We start from the raw sequence: 20,012 nt of genomic DNA, 5'->3' as shown, positions 1-20,012 counted from the left end.
GTGCGTACCGTACATGCGTACCGGTACTTGATTTCCGCTAATACTTGAACATAACCATCTAAAGATGCATGTCAAGGTTTGACTTGAAAAAGATGAGGAACGTTTGAACCACCTGAAATCGATGCCAATATAGCACAGACTCCATAACAACTCGGCTATGCGCCCGTATTCATTGATCGAACCCGAGTATTTAGAAGAGGCAACAAGACCGAGACCTCGATACTAGAGATGTCAATTTCTACTACCGCGAAATGTGGCAATTGTAATCTCCTGCTGTGTAGGAATATGATATCTGATGCGCCGTCTGGAACTATCGCGTCTTCTATGATTGTGATGTCAGACTGGCTCAGACGTTGAACATGGATGGAATTCATGACCTTGAATAGACAGCGGCGTGATTGATCAACGCTAATACTTAAACGGAACGTCTGGCAGGCTCTTGATATCGAAACTTCTGACTTCTTTGAAATCAGAGTCACTAACGAATAGAGTTCAGAATAGACTTTCCATTTGGGAAAATAATCCCTGTAATATTAGTTTATTAGCTGTCGCCAAAGATGCGTATTCGTTTGTTCTCGAGGCAGAGTGATTGAAATCTCCAGATTGTCGGCGCGCGTGTTGGCGAATATGCTGCAGGAGATTGCGAGCTCACTAATTGACTGCACAGTCGGCCTCGCTAGTAATCTTATGGTAGCGCGATGTGTCGAGTATATACATTAGGGTTGTCCCAAAATTTAGAAAATCTTACAAATCCTCCGTTGTAATGTCTTATTCTATAGATTATTGATAAAAAAACGACACTGGGCCTAAAATAAGCTCACCGGAAGGTTGTTAAGATTTGGTGCAAAGCGTTTGAAAGTAGCTGCCGAGGAATGGGCGCGCCACCGACCATAGAGCGGCGAGAAGACTAGTAATCATGAAACCACGGCTCTTGATTGGCTAATCAGCTATGCTTCAAGGACCACGACAACAGCAGCTTGTTGATTAGGTGATCAAGGAGTCTGCTACCGGCGGCGATTCTGAAAGCGCATTGTATGTAGATTGACAGATAATGGTTTAGGTTTGATTCAGGGTATGTTGAGCTACGAAATAATACATGATGAACAAAAGCAGCTGCTTCACAAAAACGTCTAAAGCATGACCTCTTTATTGTGAAGGAAACCATCGTCGACAGGCAAATTTTTGAGAGATTTTATATAATCTTGAAATTTTCTTCACGCTCGGCGCGATTCAATACGACTTCATTTTTTGATTTTAATATAGTAGGGCCCTTTGCAAAGAAATTTGTTTCTGGTACATTTGGGCGATTCCAATATATTTCCACTGTTCCGACAATCCTGATGGGGTCAAGAAATAACAGCATGCAACAAAGTGACTAATAACAAGAGGCCCCCCCGAAGATGCCTTATCATTTACATAACTTGCCCTAAATTTCCGAAAGCATTCCCTCTGTCAACTGTACCGGTGAATCTGATCACATAGGTTGAGAAAGGTTAAATATTTGATAGTGATATGTGATACTGCTACCATTAATGACGGAATCCATCGTGAATCTGAAAAAGTTTCGCATTTCGCGCGAACACACCCAGTCTCAGTAACTATTCTTAACATTACCTCTCGCGATTTTGGTGCGTATCATAGGCCGATATAGAAAGTAGATTAGTCCGAAGTTCACCGGAAATGGACACGGACAGTTTAGCATAGGTATTGGCATCCTGTTAGTTCATTACGGCTATGCCCTTGCATGCGGCCGTACGCTACATACGTAATCGAAATGCGGCCGTGATTTGCAAAAAGTTTTCCCATCTCTGCATTAGAGGTATCAGCAGAATAAAATCAGATTATAACACATGTGAAGTCACCGTGCCTTAGGATTGAGGAGTCTTACTTACTCTGACACTGAAACAATCTCTTGAATTTGGTATTTGCTGCATTTATATTTCCGATATTTTTATCGTTTAGGTGCTGGTGAAATGATAAAAATTATGAAAAAGTATGGTGAAGTTGTGTGTTGCATTGGGAGCTCAGATTGCATCAGAAACACGTCCGTCTTTCCTGTTGCAGATGTCAGGTAGACGTATTGTTCTTACTTTTTTCAACATTCACGACTTCCTTGTCTTGGAAAGGATGAATGAATGGATGAATGAATAACAATATCTTCAGTGAATGAAGGACCAATGACCATCATTATTAAATTAGTTTTTTGACAAGCACCGATCGACTTGTTTGCAACTCCAAATTTCTTTGTTTAGTTGCATACATTCCTGTAAGACGCTCTAGGGCAGTGGTTCTCAACCGCCGGTCTGCGACGACATTCCTGCCGGTCTGCGAGGTATATTAGAATTTTATACTTCAATTTCAAGATGTAAAGTTGAAGGCTTGTCCATTGATAGAATAAATAAAACACCAAATTTTAAAATAATTCAGAAGTTCGTGAGGTATCATTAGGGCTTGAAACATGTTCGATTTGACTTAAAGTTCAAGACGTGTTATTTGACGAGCAACAAGTACAGAACAGGTACGAACTGAACAGCGCTAAACAGCGCAGTTTGCGCGATCTTTCGTTTTCAATTCATTCATTTTGTGGGACCGTAACTGGGGCACCCAAAACCACCCAATTGGAGAGGGGTCGAGCTTGAAAAGTGCCCAAAATTATTTTGCAAATGAACCTAAATCATAGCGTATCTTTCTGAAACTTTTTCCAACATTTTTCAATTTCTTTTCGCTCTTTGCGCAATTCAGTGTCACTAAATGTCTTGCTTATTAGGTGCCCTTCTCCGAGATATACGCATGATTTATAGAAATAGGCATCTCGGCATCAGCCATTACCGCGCCACAACGTACCAACCCACAACGTACCAACCCCTAATGAAGTATAGGCTAACATGGAACTCCGAACGGTGTGCCAAAAATTCGGCAGCGAGAAAACCGAATCAGTGATGAATGATCGATAATATTCGGTATTGCCGCGATTAAGCTACATAAACTCTCTGCCTACACCGAGTAGAATGAATGTGCTCACAAGTACATCTGAAAACATCCACCCAACTGTAGGGTCTGGGGGTGAATCCCCCGGAAGTTTGGCTTATCTCCCTGTGGGGGACCAATACCAACGTTTTGGGGGTGGGCTAACGAAGTGCTTTTGCGGCTCGGATTTCCGGATGGCCGGTATAGTTGCTGCAAGGTGTTTTCCTGCGGCATACATTGTATTCGTAGTTGCCGGAGTAGCGTATGCGCCTGATGGAGGTGGGCAATGAGCAACATAACACGGCACGGTGCTTGGATCGACTTGGTGCTTCGTTCAACTTTGTTCGAGTTGGCGTGGTCAGTTAAACCCACGGCCTTCGGCGCGAAAGACTGTAAACGACTCTCGGCGGTAGCACATTTATCTGAATAAGGCAATTTTACCTCGAGTAAGCAGACTGAGTACCATAAAATCACGTGGATGCTATCATTAAGATAATTAATTACGATCAAAACCCTTTAAATGTCACTCTCTAGCACCATATAATTGCAAAAATCTGTTGCCTACTTTACATTTTGGCTCCATTTCAATTTTCGAAGTGCACCGGTCCGCCAGACATTCTTTTTATTTTACCGGTCCGCGAGGTGAAAAAGGTTGAGAACCACTGCTCTAGGGTAAAGATGTCTCTTGATGCTTTTTCAATTTCATTTGACATTAACAAGGTTGGAATAAAAGATATAAATTTCAAATTTTTTGAATTTTGAATAGAATTCGGTTCTTCAACTAGCTAATATAAATTGGCACTTGGCATAAGAAAAAATTGAAGCTGTCACGTCATGAAACATCCGAACGAAAAGATATACATGGCCCTGGTTGATGATGTGATGACAGGTGAAGCAATATTGAGATGAACACCTGGAATTATATCATACGGTATCTTATAGGCTACTCTTTGTATGTATAAAGCTCTGGGGCTCTATCACACATTACAAATCCGGTAGAACTTTAAATAAGCTTTTAACGGACAGGATTAGCAGTGATGTGATCAAATTCAAATATTGGATTTTAAACACTTTTAATAATTAATTTCCTGCAATATGTTACCAAGATACTTACTTTTTATTTGACAGCATTTCCATTGAACCACTTCTTCAACCGATGCTGAAGGCACACTCGGAGCAATCATCGTTGATTGACCATGATTTGTCATCGTACAAGGTCGGTTTGATTTCAATCTCTTTACCAACCAGCCAACGTGTACATGATGATGTACTTTACGCTTATTTAAAAATAACTTGTTTTTCTGGATTACGGAGATTCACTGATTACATTGTTAGGTTGTCTAAAAAGACGGTGGAAACGTATTTAATACAGTTGGAAATTTTGGATCCGCAAAAATAGCCTGGACGGTGGGTAATGCCAGAATTACCAATGAAAAACTGAAGCAACTTCCCTGCTACGGGTTGCAATGGCGTCAATAGTTTTTGCATCGTTTTTGTACCCAACGATTTCACGCTGTTGACAGCATAGAAAATCTAAACTATTGAATAGTATATTCATATTGAAATGAACCCGAATAGTTTCCGGCTGACACTCGCCAGGAGTAATCGTCAGCAACTAGTAGAGAATTGGAAAGAACATTGTCTATCAACAATCGTATCACAAAATATGACGTCACCAGCATGAAATTTCGAATGAGAGAGCGTTCAATGTACTATTTTTATGTGGTACACGAACTCCTTCTGTTGACAGAGTTTTGGTTGGTTTATTTTGATAAAAGTCGACTCCAAGGCACACAAATGGAATTGTGAACGGCCCCGCCCAACGAGTGTCAGCCGAAAATATTCGGGTTCATTTCAATATGAATATACTATTCAATTGTATATAGAAGTTCTGTACCTCCAAGAAGCTCTTCAAAATCTAAACCGCGCACAAAAAAGCCGAAGTGGTGAGTTTTTTTTTAGTCGTTGTCCAAGGGACCGTGCAGCGAGTTGGTGAGTGCGCGCAGACTCGTGAAAAATTAGAGGGAACATTGGTTGACGGTAAAATGTGAATTTTTTAAAAATTTGTGTAATAAATTCAAAATTTTCAAACTCCTGTGCGTTCACATCTCTACCAGTTGGAATAGAGCCAAGTTTGGTGTGCAGCAATTTTTTAGGCAACCGAACAATTTAATCAGTTGATCCCCGGAAAAATGAACAACCCTATCACACAGTTTACTGAGGATTTTGCACCGTTGCTCAACCTTGTATGTAATGGGTTTTGCATGATGTCCCATTTTCATTGTTGGAAGTAAAACATGTATGGGATCGCAGTTTCTGACTTTGATCTTGACACCAAGCAGCCATAACCCATTCATGTTAGTGAGGGGCTGAATACTTTCCTAAGTACTCGACTAGGCCTACTCTTCTTGCGCTACAACGCTTAGCCGTTATTACAGTTAGTTTTGTGGCCAGAATACTCGGACTGTTACTGATACAAGCAGCAAAGATCGTTACTGGACATCTGTATTTATAAATCTAATGTACTTTCAAATAGTACTCTGAAGAATCTGCCGAGGCTGGATTTCAGGCGCTGGAAGTCGCAAGGAAACTGAACTCTTTCTCCTGTTCAGCGCTGCTGTCGGGTGATAACGGCCTGCCCAATATCATGAATATGATATTACAGGTATTATCGACAGAGCTTCCGACAATTCACGGTAATTTCACGGCTGTATATATTCAGGCTCGTCATTTCTTGTTTTTAATCCGCACCTTCTTCATATTCCTTGGGAAATGCGAGATGACATTGATTTTGCTTCAGCTTTTGACGCATTTTTTTTTGTTGCCAAGTCTGCTTACGCCGATGGATGTCTTCTGGTTTGGAATGATTGTTTTTCCGTGTCTGAGGTAAGACGTCAGTGCACAAACTTTGACCACAGGATTTCGATGGAATTTGTTGATGAAACGTTTTTTGGAATATCTCATTCTTGCCGTATTTTGTCAGACGCAATGCTTTTGTTCAAATAGATATGGTCCTTTGTAGATACACATGTCTCGGTCACTGTTGTATATAGGCCTACAGATCGATTTGTATTTTGAGAATTTAATCTACCTACTGGATAACGTAGAGCACAACATTCAAATTCGTTCCAATATACTTGTTCCAATTGAAATTCTTATAACAAAATATCACTTTCAAAATTTTCCATCAACCCCATGAAATTGTCAAGTTGTCTACAGAATCGATGCAAAACCAACCCGTAGAAGCGAAGTTATTTGAGTTTTTCATTAACAATTAGCTGGGATTTCCCACCGTCAATGCTATTTTCGCATATTCACAAGTTTTAACTGCAATAACTTCGCTTCTGCTGGTAGGAAGTGAGCAAAAATTGTTAAGAATCATTCTTTTACGCAGCTTTCATGGGGTTGTCAGTAAAATTTGAAAAATAATTTAAAATAGATTCAAAAACCTCAATTGGACCTGTGGCCACTTCTACTGGTTCAAATTGAGCCAAATATGTTGCGCATCATTTTTTGAGACAACCTACCAATCTCATGTGGATTTATTACTTTTTTTATATAGCAATGCTTCTATAGCAGGGGTTCTCAACCTGGGGGGCGCGGGAGGCTCTCAGGGTGGGCGCGAGAAATTTTTGTCAATTTTGTAAAAGTCTGTATAAAGTGGGACTAAACATATGTTTCACAACCATTCTGAAGAGAGGATTATTGTAGATTAAACTTAATTAGTGTTCTAGAATGCTTGCCAAACTCAAACTCCAGCAGTCGCGCTCAACGGAGTATAGGCTGACTTCAACTTCATTTGAGCAAATTTTTGATATTCTTTGAAGATTTAGAGAAATTCCTTAATGTGCAAGTCATCCATTACTTTCTAGCTTTGGCAGTAGCCTAAATCTCTGTGCGCTAGGTAGCTGATGTTGATAGCTGGCGAACTGCACTGCCTAAGACAGACTTAGATGCAATATAGGTTGCCCGATTTCGCCCTCAATTTCGCTATTAATCAACAGAATTTAAGTCATTGCCAAAACTGATCAAATTTAACATGGCAGGACAGAACGACGCCCTGCTCTCTGTAGTCACTACCAGCATCAGGATTAGTCTCAGTGCAACCTACCTTGAAAGTAATTGATGTCCTTTTCAATGTTTTTTGTTATTTTCAAACAAGTTTGGGGAAGTTTGTCAGCAATGTAAAAGACTAAACAACTGGAATGCGGATTCAAAATTGGCGTAAGATATATACCTCATGTATACTATTAGATCAGGGATTGGCAGCCCGTACGGCAGCATGCGACCGTAGAAGGGAATTTGTGCGGCCGTCGACGCCTAATTCAATTAGTATGTGTTGGCAGCCGTAGACATGCAAATTGCAATAACGAATTCACTCCCGAATTTTCGAGAGAATTTATTTAATCTTGAAATTTTCTTCGCGCTCCGCGCAATTCAACAAGACTTCATTTTTCGATTTTAATGCAGTAGCACCCTTCTTACTTGGAGCAGGAATGGGAATCCTCAAGAAATAACAATTCATTCGCGGCTCTGAAAAATTTTCGCGCTCTGCGCGACAATATGCGCTTCCAGCAACTATTCATAACATTGCCACTCGCGATTTCGGTGCGTACAATAGGCCGTTGTGAAAAGTAGAATAGTCCGGATATCACCGGGAATGGATATGGTCACTTTACCATAGGTATTTTGCGTCCAGACCGTTCATTGCGGCTATGCCCTGGAATGCGGCCTTGGGCTACATAGGTAATCGAAATGTGGCCATGATTAGCAAGAAGGTTGCCCACCTCTGTATTAGATGATGTGCTCTTTTTGACATGACGATAAATGTAAGGGGGGGTAATGGGGGGCGCGATTTTTTTACCATCGCCAAGGGGGGTGCGTGCCAAAAAAGGTTGAGAACCGCTGTTCTATAGGTTGGGATTGAGCCAAAATGGGTGTGCAGCGTTTTTTAGACAACATGGCAGTGCCAGTGAAATTTTTAAAAAAAGTTATTTTTGAACAGCCCTTATGTACATGCTTCATTATTTGAAGTAGTTTTAAAATAGTTTGGAAATAGTTGATACCACGTCTCAATTAGCATCAGTTTATATCAAATTATCGTTTGCATTCAGTTTGTCGTTATTTGGATCGCCGCCTGATGAAGATCTAATGACTTGGGCCAACGAAAAGTCTGTGCCACATCAAAATCCTGTTCGTAATGTCACGATAAGATATACATTGAAGAAATACTCGGTCAAATTCATTCCCAGTGTCCTGGTTTTGGTATTGTGCTATTTCGCGGCCTTGCAATCTTCTTGTATGGAATTTTCCGATGGATTGGTAAGTTGTGCTAGTAAGATAGTGTGTAGTGGTGCAATTTTAGGCATTCTATAATTTAATAATCGTCAGATTATATTTTCATCTGATCAAGACGGACACATTGTACAATGCGATAAGACACAATGTGATGTAAGGGGGAAGAGGGGCCCGGAATAACCTTATACACGGAATCGAACCCTGACCTCCCGGGTAACAGGCGCTTATCATCACCGCTACGCTAACTCGCCCGCTTATACACTTGACTATGCTTAATTTGGACACTTTGGTTCTGCTCACTTTTTGCCAAATGAAGCAGAGAAGACGCTTTGTTGGAACTGAGTGGAAAATCAATTGTTCTTTTCATGACAATGCATTAAAATACTGTCCTGTTACATAATAAATGAATTGCAGTTATGCTGTAATGCAGTAATATGTAGGCTACTGATTGCATAAAGCACATATTACCTAACCTTCAAGTTAGGTGTATTGTACAGTATTTCAATGCCCAACGACCCAACAATTACTATATACTGTATTACAGTGTAGCATAGGGTTAAAAAGAGTTCAAGTGCAGCAATTCTTCAGATACAGTACTAAGTCACGAAGAACAGACTGAAAATTTATTTCCACTTGCTTAAAGTATACCACAAAACACTATGAATTAAGAGAAAAACTCTTTTATCCAGGCAGAATATCATTTATGGAAAAAATGGACGCAATTGTATCTAAGTAAAATGCGAATATGAAGCTGACGCGGCCTTATATCAGTTCAATTGTATATATCAATTGTCAATTATCAATCATCACTCATTTTGTGCTAAAACGAACAAAGTACTGTTGGTTGTGTCACAACCTAACAATGAGAATTGCAATTGAATAGTATATTCATATTGAAATGAATCCGAATATATTCGGCTGACACGCGTCAGGGGTGATCGCCAGCAACTAGTAGAAGATTGGAGAACATTTTATATCAACAATCGTATCTCAAAATATGACGTCACCAGTATGAAATTTCTAATAGGAGAGCGTTCAATGTACTATTTTTAGATGGTACACGAACTACTTCTGTTGACACAGCCTCGGCTGGTGTATTTTGATAAAAGTCGACTCCAAGGCACACAAATGAAAGTGTGAACGGCCCCTTCCAACGACGCGAAATCTGTCGTCTCGATAATTTTTCGCACAAGCGGGATTATCCAACAGATGCTTGCCAATGGCAGATTTTATGGCCTTAGATTGCTGCGCATCAAGCTTGAGGGGATGATTCAAGGGATAAGAATTGCGATTGTGTGTCCGAATTAATCGTAGAATTATCAGAATTAATTTTTTTACATGCAACTTTCATTTTTGTTTTCTTCCATGGCATTTTGGCCAAATAAAGCAGATGTCCAGGTTATGAGGTGTCCGAATGATGCTTATTCGACTGTATATCGTTTCTGCATGAGTGTGTCGGTAGATGTATTCATTATTTTATATGAATTTATGTATTCCTCATGTCAACTGCCAATATTAGCACTTTTCGTGGTTTTGAAGGCTAATAGTATCAAGTCTGACTAGTAATCAGTTGTTAGATCTAGAGTGTGGAACGTAAAGTTGAATGTTTCCATACACATTTCTGATGCATGCATTCGATTCTGTTTGCAGACTCCTATATTCTTCCAAGGAAACCTGACCAACTACAGGTGCGTGTCAAGAGTGTTGGTATTCATATGTTATAAACTTTTTTCCTATCGAATTCTTACTGGTCAACACAACATACTTGTGCCACGACAATATTGCAATACCTTTTTATTTCCAGCAATGCATCCATTGATATCAAATGCTACCCTACATACATGTTGACAATTGAGTCGGGGGAGGTCGGCGATACGAAACACATGATTTCGTGGTCAATATGGGATTCATCAGAGGGTTTGAAGAAAAAATTTCGAGCCATACAGATGACCGTGTCTGGGTTTTTGTTGGTTTATATCTGTGAGTAAATTTTAAAACTTGTCTTATCTCTTGGAATGTCTCAACATTTATTGATCACATGCAGGTACTTAGGACGTGGGTCATAATGCTTCCTGCAGCATGAATAAAACGTTAGCAATATTCAGGGATATCTACATATGTCTAGAACAGGGGTCACCAACACGCGACCCTCGGCCTGATTTGATATTTTGGGAGAACGCTTAGTAAGGCATTCTGAAATGCTGAAATGGATTTTTCAATTTAATGATATTGTTGTTCTTCAAAATAAGCTATTCTCCTGTGCCCAACATCACTATTTCTCACTAGCTGATACGGCTTAGGCCATGGTAATAGCATTCCATGGAGGAAGAAATAGCTGATATGAACGGGCATACTGTTTTGACGTGCAATGGCCCAGACACTGCCACTTAGAAAACGACTTGAGCTTTCCCACAAGTTCAAGCTTTACGTGGAGATAGTTTTCCAGCAATACTCTGTCTAGCTAACCCCAATATCGATTCTTTAGTTGTTGAAAAGTGTTATCAGGTATTGTGCGCAGCTCATAGCTTAAAATATAACGAAAGTGATGATCATGATATTATTTGTTATTTATGTATTTCTTTAATAAAATATTATTTCTTTTGTGGTTACTATGCCCGTTTCCCTTGTTAGAGAGTACAGCGTTGCAATGACGTAAAGTTTTTAAAATGTTAAAAATTGTTGAACTGTACATATTTCATATACTGCGATATGCCCAACCGAGGTTGACAAGTTTCCGCAGAGGAAAATAATACTGAGAACTATAATTCTGATCGATAAATAAACTCTTAATGGCAATGGGCTCATAGTTCTGTTACTTGAAAATCTCATCTTTTACTACTCGAATCATTGTGCCCAGCTTTAATTGCTGATCACCACTGTTTGAATATTCCCGGGCATGGACTGAACCATCGTTATCATTCTCAGGTGTCATCTCCCTAGGATACGTGCACAGATGGAAGAAAATAACAGATGCGCTGCCATTTACAAATAAATTTTGGTGGATAATGGTGTTGTTTATGTAAGTTTGCTGTACTGGACTCTCGGTCAAACCAAGATCTCAAATGCCGCTAATTTTTGTACAGGATCGCGATTCAAATGGCAATAACTGCCATTGCACTTTATGGCACTCGTTCAGCAACCTCTCATTACAACGCGGGAGAAGAATTATTTACGGATGGCAAATCCCCATTGCATTTTGGATCATGGCAGGTACGGATTGGCATCAGATGCTATATGAAATTGAAATCCTGTTTGAGATTTCTGCTTTTAATCTATGTCCAATATCGTGACTTTGTGTCCTATGTGTTATCCAATACTGATTCAAAGTACTCCAAGTGGTTTGACTTACTTAAGAGACTATATTCTTGGACAAAACCTCTTGCCTTTTACACTTCAAAGTTTTGTTAAGTATAAAATTGTTTGGGATATGTTTGCATCAATTTTATGAGCAAAATTATCACGAGAACTAGGTAAAATCACTCCTGTGTCCCGTTAACTGAATATTTTATCACAGACTGCACCTGTTTGTAGCGTCATTAGCCACTAGGGCTGGGTGCAATAATTCTAGTCTAGAAGTCAGAGATGATTTTTCCGGTACTGAAATGAATGCTCTTTGTTACTGAGAGTTAATTTAACAACAAGAGTTGTAGTTTCGATACTATTTTCCACTGTGTAAGGCTGTAAACCTCGATTAGCAAGTATCCAAACACATGTAACACAAGTTGCGCAGTGCGTTGCGTAATACGCACGTTGGTGAAAAGTAGGGTTGCCATATTTCGAGAACTGCAAAAGACGACACTTTGTACAAGTTCTAAAGGTTGTTAGCGGACGAGGAAACGCGCAATCGGAAAATTGTTATGGTCATTCTATTGTGTGGACTGTAAACGGTCATTTTTCCAGCGCGACCGCCGACCTTGTCCTTTTTTTATCAACCTTGCCGTTACTACCGTCGAAATCCAAATTCGGCATCTTTTATGGCGTTTTTCAGTTGCCTCTGTACCTTAGTTGTATGGGGGTCAAAGCTATAAAGGAAATCGAATTGCGAGAAAGGACAATATGGCATCCTCAAAGGACAATTTTGATTTCTTGAAAAAGAAGGACAATTGGTAACCCTATGGACAGTGAGGTCGTGATCGACCCACAGTGTCACGAAGAACAATGAAATAGGTATAGCAAGAAATATCAAATAATCTTCAATGTGATGTATAACTGCCTTCATATTCCATGTGGTCTCATAAAAGGTATGAATGCGTGCATATATCTGTTGTCTGTTCGCGAAGTCAATATATTATGAATTAATCATTTTGTACATCTCTTCTAAAACAACCATTGTGATGCCCCTAATCAGTGGATAAATATCGACAAACCTTTACATTATTACGTTCTTATTGACTGACTATCTATTATTCAGATTGCAATATGGAGTATATTGACTGTCTGGACAGTGCCGTGTACAATATTCAATGAATTGTGGAAATGGCGCGAAATTAACCTGTGGAACAGGTGGCAAAAACGGGCAAGATTAAATTTCGGAACGAAATTGGGAATGAACTCGCCGTTCTAGGGATTTTTGTATATGCATTCATCAGTTACTGATCTCACTTTCGATTCTTATGGCAGTTGTGATAATTTTGCTCCGTTGATTCTGATTTGAGATGTGTATGTCCAGAGTAGGCCCTACTCAGCCTGCTGTCGTCTTGCTATTTCATATTATCACTGAATATCAAATGAATCGTTGTCAAAATGTTTGTCAAGAGTTTTGGGAGGATGCGACTTTGTAGGTAGCATATCTATTTGTTAAACGGGCTATCCAGATTAGGGTGGAGTGAAAAATGAAAAATTTTGAATTTCAAAAAAGTGTCTGGATATGTGTTGCCAAATAAATATATTCTATCATAATTTTAGGTTCGTGCACCCTCTAGTGGTCGTGCACTTTCACCGAACGAGCCGAAGATAGCTAATTTCGCCATATCTTGGTAACCGGTTACTCTAGAAAACTAGTTTTGGGCTTAAAAGATGCAGAAGCGACATGTTTTTATCTCACTTCCATGGAACTTACTCTTGAAAATGAACGGAGAAAAGCTACAAGTGAATTACTGATTTTATGGGTAAAATTGAGCACTGATGCAGTGGGTAGGATTAGGATGTCAAAAGCGTTTAGTGATTGATCTTATGGCTGAGCAACATATCCCATTAATTACAACTACTTTTCAAAACATGCTCAAACAAAGGAAGCCCCTCCAAGTATAAATAGGGCTCGGGCATCGAATAGTGACTTCTAAAACTGTATATATAACGGCGTTCATCGGTAGTGCGGCCTCTCGATATCGCTAAATTTAAAACAGTGACTGTCAAGAGAGTTCTTAAAGCTCCTCATTGGAAACACAAAAATTGGAAATCCACATTCGAAACGCAAATATCAATTCTATATTGGAAACACCAAAATTTTGTAGTAGTATCACAGGTTATCAGGCTGCCCAAAAATTACAATGCCGTTCAGTATTGAAATATTTCATCTGCTTTAGAGAGATCGGTCTTTGTCTGATGAGGCTATCTCTACGTTTGATTCCTGAAACATGGGCAGATGCTTCAGTCACCTCTGTCACATGTCTGGCTGGCTGGTTGTGGCAAGGATGACTGTGCCGTAATGGTGATGATCTTCGGTTTTCCAGCTCGCGATCTGAGAAGATCTTGATTTCAATATCTTTTATGTTTGAGTTGACAATTTGTTGGCAAGATGTAGCCTCGATGTTGATAATTGGAATTTGGAAGATTCTGATGCTTGTGTCAATGTTGCTGTTTTTAGGTTTTGTTTCATTTATATATCCTCCTTCAAAGTCGTCAATTGGAATTTGGTTCGGTGTGGTTGATCTGCGCATAGCTGTAATCTTGTTAACTGCAAGACTTCTGACGCTTTCCTCGTCACCAAGCATTCCCAGCAAATTGTGCATTTTTATTTCAAACCATGATACAAAATAGACCTACATGCAGAATTGAGCAACACAGTTCAGATTTCTCGATGGAGGATTCTGTCGCACATAGTAGCATAGGCCCAGGACCGTAACTGCCGCACCCCAAACCCCCCAATTGGGGATTCTGGGGGCGAATCCCCCCAGAAGTTGACTTTATCATCATATGGGGGCCCAAGACCGACGTTTTTTTTTGGGGGGGGGGGCTGACGAAGTGCTGTTACGGCCCTGCATAGGCCTACCGTATAAATTTGGCATGTGAGTGTCAATCATATCTTGCATGAACGATGGCAGCCCAGCCTCTAAATATTGCATAGCTGGTTCCAATTGACGACAGTCTTCGATACTTGTAGGAGGCTTCATTTGTTTGCGCAAGTTTTGAAACTAGTTGTAATTGATGGGATATGTTGCTCAGTCGTAAGATCAGTCACTACACGCTTTTGACATCCTACCCACTGCTTCAGTGCTTAATTTCACCTATAAAATCAGTAATTTGCTTGTAACTTTTTCCGTTCATTTTCAAGAGGAAGTTCTATGGAAGTGAGATAGAAACATGCTGATTCTTCATCTTTTAAGCCCAAAACTAGCTTTCTAGGGTAAGCGGTTATCAAGATATGGCGAAATTGGCTATTTTCAGCCCGTTCGGTGAAAGTGCACGACCACTAGATGGTGTGCGAACCCAAAATAATTGTAGATATTTGCACCAAATATCAAGACACTTTTTTGAAATTCAAAAATTTTTATTTTTGACTTCACCCTAATCCAGATGGGAATCGGGTATACTTAGCAAAGGCGACAAGGTAGCGTAATGGTGGCTTCTTGGCGTATCCGAAAATTATATGTCTACGGAGGGCCCCTTGTTATTAATTACTCTGTTGGATGTTGTTATTATGTAACCTCCCGTCTGCTTTTCAGTCAAAAGATATTGGAACCGCTCAAATGTAACAGACTAAACTAAAAGAAAAACCTCTTTCATGAGAACGTTGACATCTTCACGGGGTGCATAATTTTTTCAGATTGTTAACACAGGACTATTCTTCGGCACCTGCCATTAGGGCGTATATGGGAACAATTGGCATATTCATATAACAAGGTCTCGGCCAATATTATCTCATCGCCGATGTTTTTGGCAGTACACTTCGTGGAGTTTCATGGTGGACAGAACTTCATATATCCGTCATCCGGGTGTGTCACGTCGCGGCTAGGGCTGGGCAAAATGATTCGAGTACTCGAATCTGAATCGAGTATTAATTTCCATGATTCGAGTCGAGTAGTAAAATACGATTTTTTCGAGTACTGAAATCATACGCTTCTCGCTACTGAAAGTTAAAGTACCAACGAGAATTATAGTTTTTATACTATTTTTCACTGAGGAAGCCTTGAAACCTTGATTGGCCGTGTCGCAGCATACGAGACATAGTACAAAGCTACGAACATTACTGGAATAGCATATTTTCGAAGTCGTGATCATCCCACAACATTGTCAAGAAGTGTAATGAAATCGGTATGGTCGAAAAAATACAAAAGTATCTTTAATGTGACGGATAACAGGCATTTTATCCTTTGTGGTGGCATAAAAGGTACCTATTTTAATTTTGACATATTACATTCTGTTATGACGTCATAATGTGTGATACTCGAATACTCGACTCGACTCGAAGCATAATGCGTGATTCAGAATCGAATCACTCAGGTACTCGATTTTGCCCAGCCCTAGTCGCGGCATATGGCTACCGCCGAAATGCCTGTTTCTGTAAAGCACATCGACTTTACTACTGTGGGTTTGTAATCAAGACGTGTAGCAAAGCGCGAAGAAAATGTTCAAGTTTCATAATCCTACCGAAAGATAATAATCTATAATAATTTGTTTACGTACGAAAAAAATTTGGGCGCCCAATGAACTCGCCCATCGCGCGCATATAGTTTGACTGTGGTCTCTAAAGTCTTGCGAGATAATGCTCTTTGGCAACAACTAGATCTTGCGACCGAATAATTTTACGTTTTGCTGGGTCCTCTACATATATCATTTTAGCACACGCGAGGGTTCATAAAGAATAATGTAGGCTACTATGTATTGATCTATGAATATCCTTGCAAGTATCTGATATCATTGTTATGTCCGATCAGCACACAAAATATCTATCTTAGGTAGCGTTGACTCCATTCTGCACACTCCGGTCGGTATGCCGAGTATTCATCACAAGGGAATCGCTATTATTGTTCAACGATCATTCATGTGCGACAGTAACGCATGATACTATAAGGTTGCGACTAGTATAGAAGGAATATATAGAAGGAATATCGCACGCTCCGATGACGAATAAAACATATTAGGGGAGATGCTGTGTCGAGTTCACGGTATACGGTGTAAATAAACCTAAATGTTCAAATGATCGAACCTATCAAAGCATGATGGGACTAGGGCAGTCTTGAAAAGCAACAGACTGGCAAACAGTTGGTCGAAGTTGAAGCAATGCCATAAATTTCTAAACAAATAGAGGTCGATTTTTTACAAGCCATGTTCATGCCAGTTCACGTGGAGGTATGAAATGAAGTCCGAAAAGTATTCCAAGTAGTGTAAGAGTAGATTTGGTCGATGGGGTCGCATACTTTTAGGAGTTGATCGGAGGTTTTTACTTCTGAAACTACAAAATGCATCTGGGCGACTAACTCAAAATTATTAATGACACTTGGCGGGTGGATTTTCGAGAATAAGTTCAGTTACCGTGATACGGACGGCTATTTCGCCCAGCTGTCATGACAATTTCACATAAAGTGTAGACATACCCAAAAACTGCTATTTTGTTTTCAACACCCCATCTCTGCACTACATTGATACGAGCCCTATCCGATGACACCGATAGTATCACGTAGGAGTCATTTATTATAAAATAACCCGGTCTAAGGCACACTTGAGAGGCAATCTTGCTCTGACATCGATCGATTCAGAATAAAAAAGGATAAATGTACATTTGAAAAGAACAGCAGCAAAATTTCATTGTACTCCACAAAATGAAAAAGAGCTATCAGAACGAATCTGTTCCACTGCGTGCAAAGTACATGTCATTTCATGTCGAAGTTGAGCAACAATACTGGGCTTGTGGAAAAAGTAATCCTATTATGTTGCAGTCATGTACACTGTACAGCGCATGAAGCATTGATATTGCCAATCCTTTTGGCTATAGCAGATAAGTGTATTTTGCATCCCCAACGGCCGGCAAATTTGCCCGGCACTGCCTTCAAATGAGTATTAGCAAGCTCGTGTATGTAACATATTTTCGCATATGATTTAGAAAGTTGGAACGGCATATATTCTGTCGGGATTTCGAGTTATTTACGACCGTGAATTGTCTGCAAGCCGGCTTGGCTTATGACACCGTACGCTTGCGAATAGCTGTTCATCTTCTGCTTTGGACTGCCGCTGGACGACGCGTTTCTGTGCAAACCGCTGACCGCCCTGCGTCCGGCTCTAGGTGGTGTGGCTGACGCCGGTCTTTGCCCCAATCTGGAATTTCCAACGTTAAGTGTTGGATTATCTTGCCGTGTTAAAATCTGGTGGCCGTGATTGCCGTTGTACTGAGACGTGAAAGATCTCTGCCTGTGCCCGTTTGACGGCGCTGAATATTGCCGAGTGCGTCCGTACGCGCTGTCAAAGCTGCTTTGACGATACACCGGTTTACCGGCAGATTGGATGCGAGAATGGGTGCTCGACACCCGTTGATTTTGGTTCTGCGGCGGGGCTAATTTGACAGTACGACCGAACGCGACGCCATACTGCGATCTCTGCTGTGCTTTATCGGGAGCACCGTTTTGAGACGAATAATGGTGGTGTTTTTCAGGTATTGCATCGCCAGCGTTGTGATGGTGGTGGTGATGGGTTGGAGGTTTTTCGGGTGATACTTGGTGATGTTTTTTGTGGGGCACCGAATACAAGGGTTCGGCTGGCGGGTGCTCGTTGGATTGCGATTTGCTGGCAGTTTTCTTCGGTTTTGAGTTCTTTTGATTCTGAACATGTTCGTAGTCGGCTTGAAGTCCACTGTCTTGGGTATCGTCACTTTTTTGGTCGGACATATCATTTTGAATCTGCTTCTCGGTCAGAACGCTACGCCTGTACCGTCGCAGTTCCGCTTTTTTCTCCGTAATCATTTCGTAAAGACGGTTGCGGTACGCGGACACTGTGAGCTGAGTATCGTCATCTACAGGCGGTATGACATCATAATCCAAACACAATTCATCCTTTGCGTTGTGAAATCGGGCCACGTATGGATGTGTGAGGCACTCCATTGCAGACGGGCGTTTTTCCGGATCAAACACCAACAATGACTTTAAAAGATCCATCGCGTCGTCTGGGGCGTTAGGCAAGATATCTTCGATCGGTCTCTTCGGACGTGCGCCAGTCCGTTCCAAAATCGAATGCCCATACTCAGACTTGATGGAGTCAATCTCCAGTCTTGTAGGCTTTGGGATTGTGCTCATGATTCTTTCGATTTGATTCAAAGTGGAAGTGCCAGGGAAAAGAGGTTTTCCCAAGAGCAACTCTCCCAAAATGCACCCGATCGACCACATATCTACACCCTTGGTGTATCTGGGAGACGCAAGCAAAATTTCAGGGGCCCGGTACCACCTAGTCGCCACATACTCGGTCAAGGCTGGGTTGCCTTGTTCCTCATATCGTAGCTGGGTTAGGGAACGTGCCAGACCAAAGTCACAAATTTTTACAAAGCAATCGCTATCTAAGAGGATATTAGAGGGTTTGTGGTCCCTGTGAATAACATTGCCAGAATGCAAATACATTGTCGCTTTCAATAATTGATACATAATGTAACGCTTATGAATGTCTTTCAGAATATTACCCTTTTTGATCACCGCATGGAGATCAGTGTCCATGAATTCAAATACAAGGTAAATATCACGGTCGTTGTCTGCTTTTATGACGTTGAGAAGTTTGATAATGTTCGGATGCTCCCCGAAGTCTTGTAGGAACATGATTTCTCTGAAAGTTCTTTGAGCATCAGTACTGTTCCGAAATGCATCAAATATCTTTTTGAGAGCCACAGTCTGTCCACTGCGCTTATCCAGTGCTTTCCATACGATTCCATAAGCTCCTTTTCCTAGTCTTCTTTTTATCTCGTATTTCTCAGTAATATGCGGGTCAATATCATTACTCATTTTTGCCTTTGAAGTGGAGCAATTTATTCTGTTACCGAAACTGAAAAACTGCAAATTAGACGAGCTACCTTTCCAAACTGTTCCTCGGACAAGGTTCGTCGTATATATTGAAGATGATGGTTTGAATGAGTAACTGAGCCGCCAAATGCTGATTTATACCAACGCTTCCCACGATAACTCTATTTCAAGAGGCTATTGTATTCCAATACAAAGCCTGTCTGTTGCTATGGACGGATCTGAGAGTAAACAAAAAGTTACATCCGTTACATTGCTTGGAGCGCCACCACATGGGCAAACCCGGACAATCCTCTGTTCTGTGATTTCCTACATGTATTCAATGACATCATTTCATAACCAATGAAACTAACACAAGTCCTTTGTACGGCGTATTGTTTTCATCTGACTGACTCAACTACGATATGGACGTTCGTATATATTTACACCGATATGGAGAAACCGGCTTTGAAATAAACTAGCGAGCACCGTCAGTAATGGAATATGAGTATTAAATTTCAAAACTGAGGCTGTATTCCCATCGGTATCCTATTCGCTACTGCGCTTGTTGTGTTGTTACACAATACAGTTTTTAATGGTATCATTACATTATTT

The 20,012-nt window shown here is 40.5% G+C and overlaps 2 protein-coding genes across 5 annotated transcripts in view; one reads left to right on the top strand and one right to left on the bottom strand.

Moving 5' to 3' along the window:
* The window catches only part of LOC145442455 (transmembrane protein 94-like), a 33,486-nt gene extending 20,477 nt beyond the window's left edge, over nt 1–13,009 (top strand). For all 4 annotated transcript variants that reach the window (XM_080320369.1, XM_080320368.1, XM_080320367.1 and 1 more), the window contains exons 21-30: nt 1,963–2,071; nt 4,096–4,183; nt 5,504–5,632; nt 5,690–5,853; nt 8,082–8,289; nt 9,916–9,953; nt 10,070–10,245; nt 11,191–11,284; nt 11,349–11,475; nt 12,677–13,009. In XM_080320369.1, the coding sequence (XP_080176495.1) occupies nt 1,963–2,071; nt 4,096–4,183; nt 5,504–5,632; nt 5,690–5,853; nt 8,082–8,289; nt 9,916–9,953; nt 10,070–10,245; nt 11,191–11,284; nt 11,349–11,475; nt 12,677–12,829 (1,286 nt within the window). In that variant the 3' untranslated portion in view covers nt 12,830–13,009. The remainder of the gene's footprint in view (nt 1–1,962; nt 2,072–4,095; nt 4,184–5,503; nt 5,633–5,689; nt 5,854–8,081; nt 8,290–9,915; nt 9,954–10,069; nt 10,246–11,190; nt 11,285–11,348; nt 11,476–12,676) is intronic.
* Nucleotides 13,010–17,098: 4,089 nt separating this feature from the next.
* LOC145442456 (extracellular signal-regulated kinase 2-like) lies at nt 17,099–19,636 on the bottom strand. The gene has a single exon (XM_080320371.1). It carries the CDS (start codon nt 19,401–19,403, stop codon nt 17,565–17,567), a length of 1,839 nt encoding a protein of 612 aa, XP_080176497.1. The 5' UTR covers nt 19,404–19,636; the 3' UTR covers nt 17,099–17,564.
* Between the last annotated feature and the right edge of the window lie 376 nt (nt 19,637–20,012).

This window comes from Botryllus schlosseri, chromosome 7, assembly GCF_051294905.1.
Source record: "Botryllus schlosseri isolate E-star chromosome 7, Bs_hap1, whole genome shotgun sequence".
Classification (NCBI taxonomy): domain Eukaryota; kingdom Metazoa; phylum Chordata; class Ascidiacea; order Stolidobranchia; family Styelidae; genus Botryllus; species Botryllus schlosseri.
Note: the sequence above shows the minus strand (reverse complement) of the source record. Positions and strands in the feature narration are given on the sequence as shown.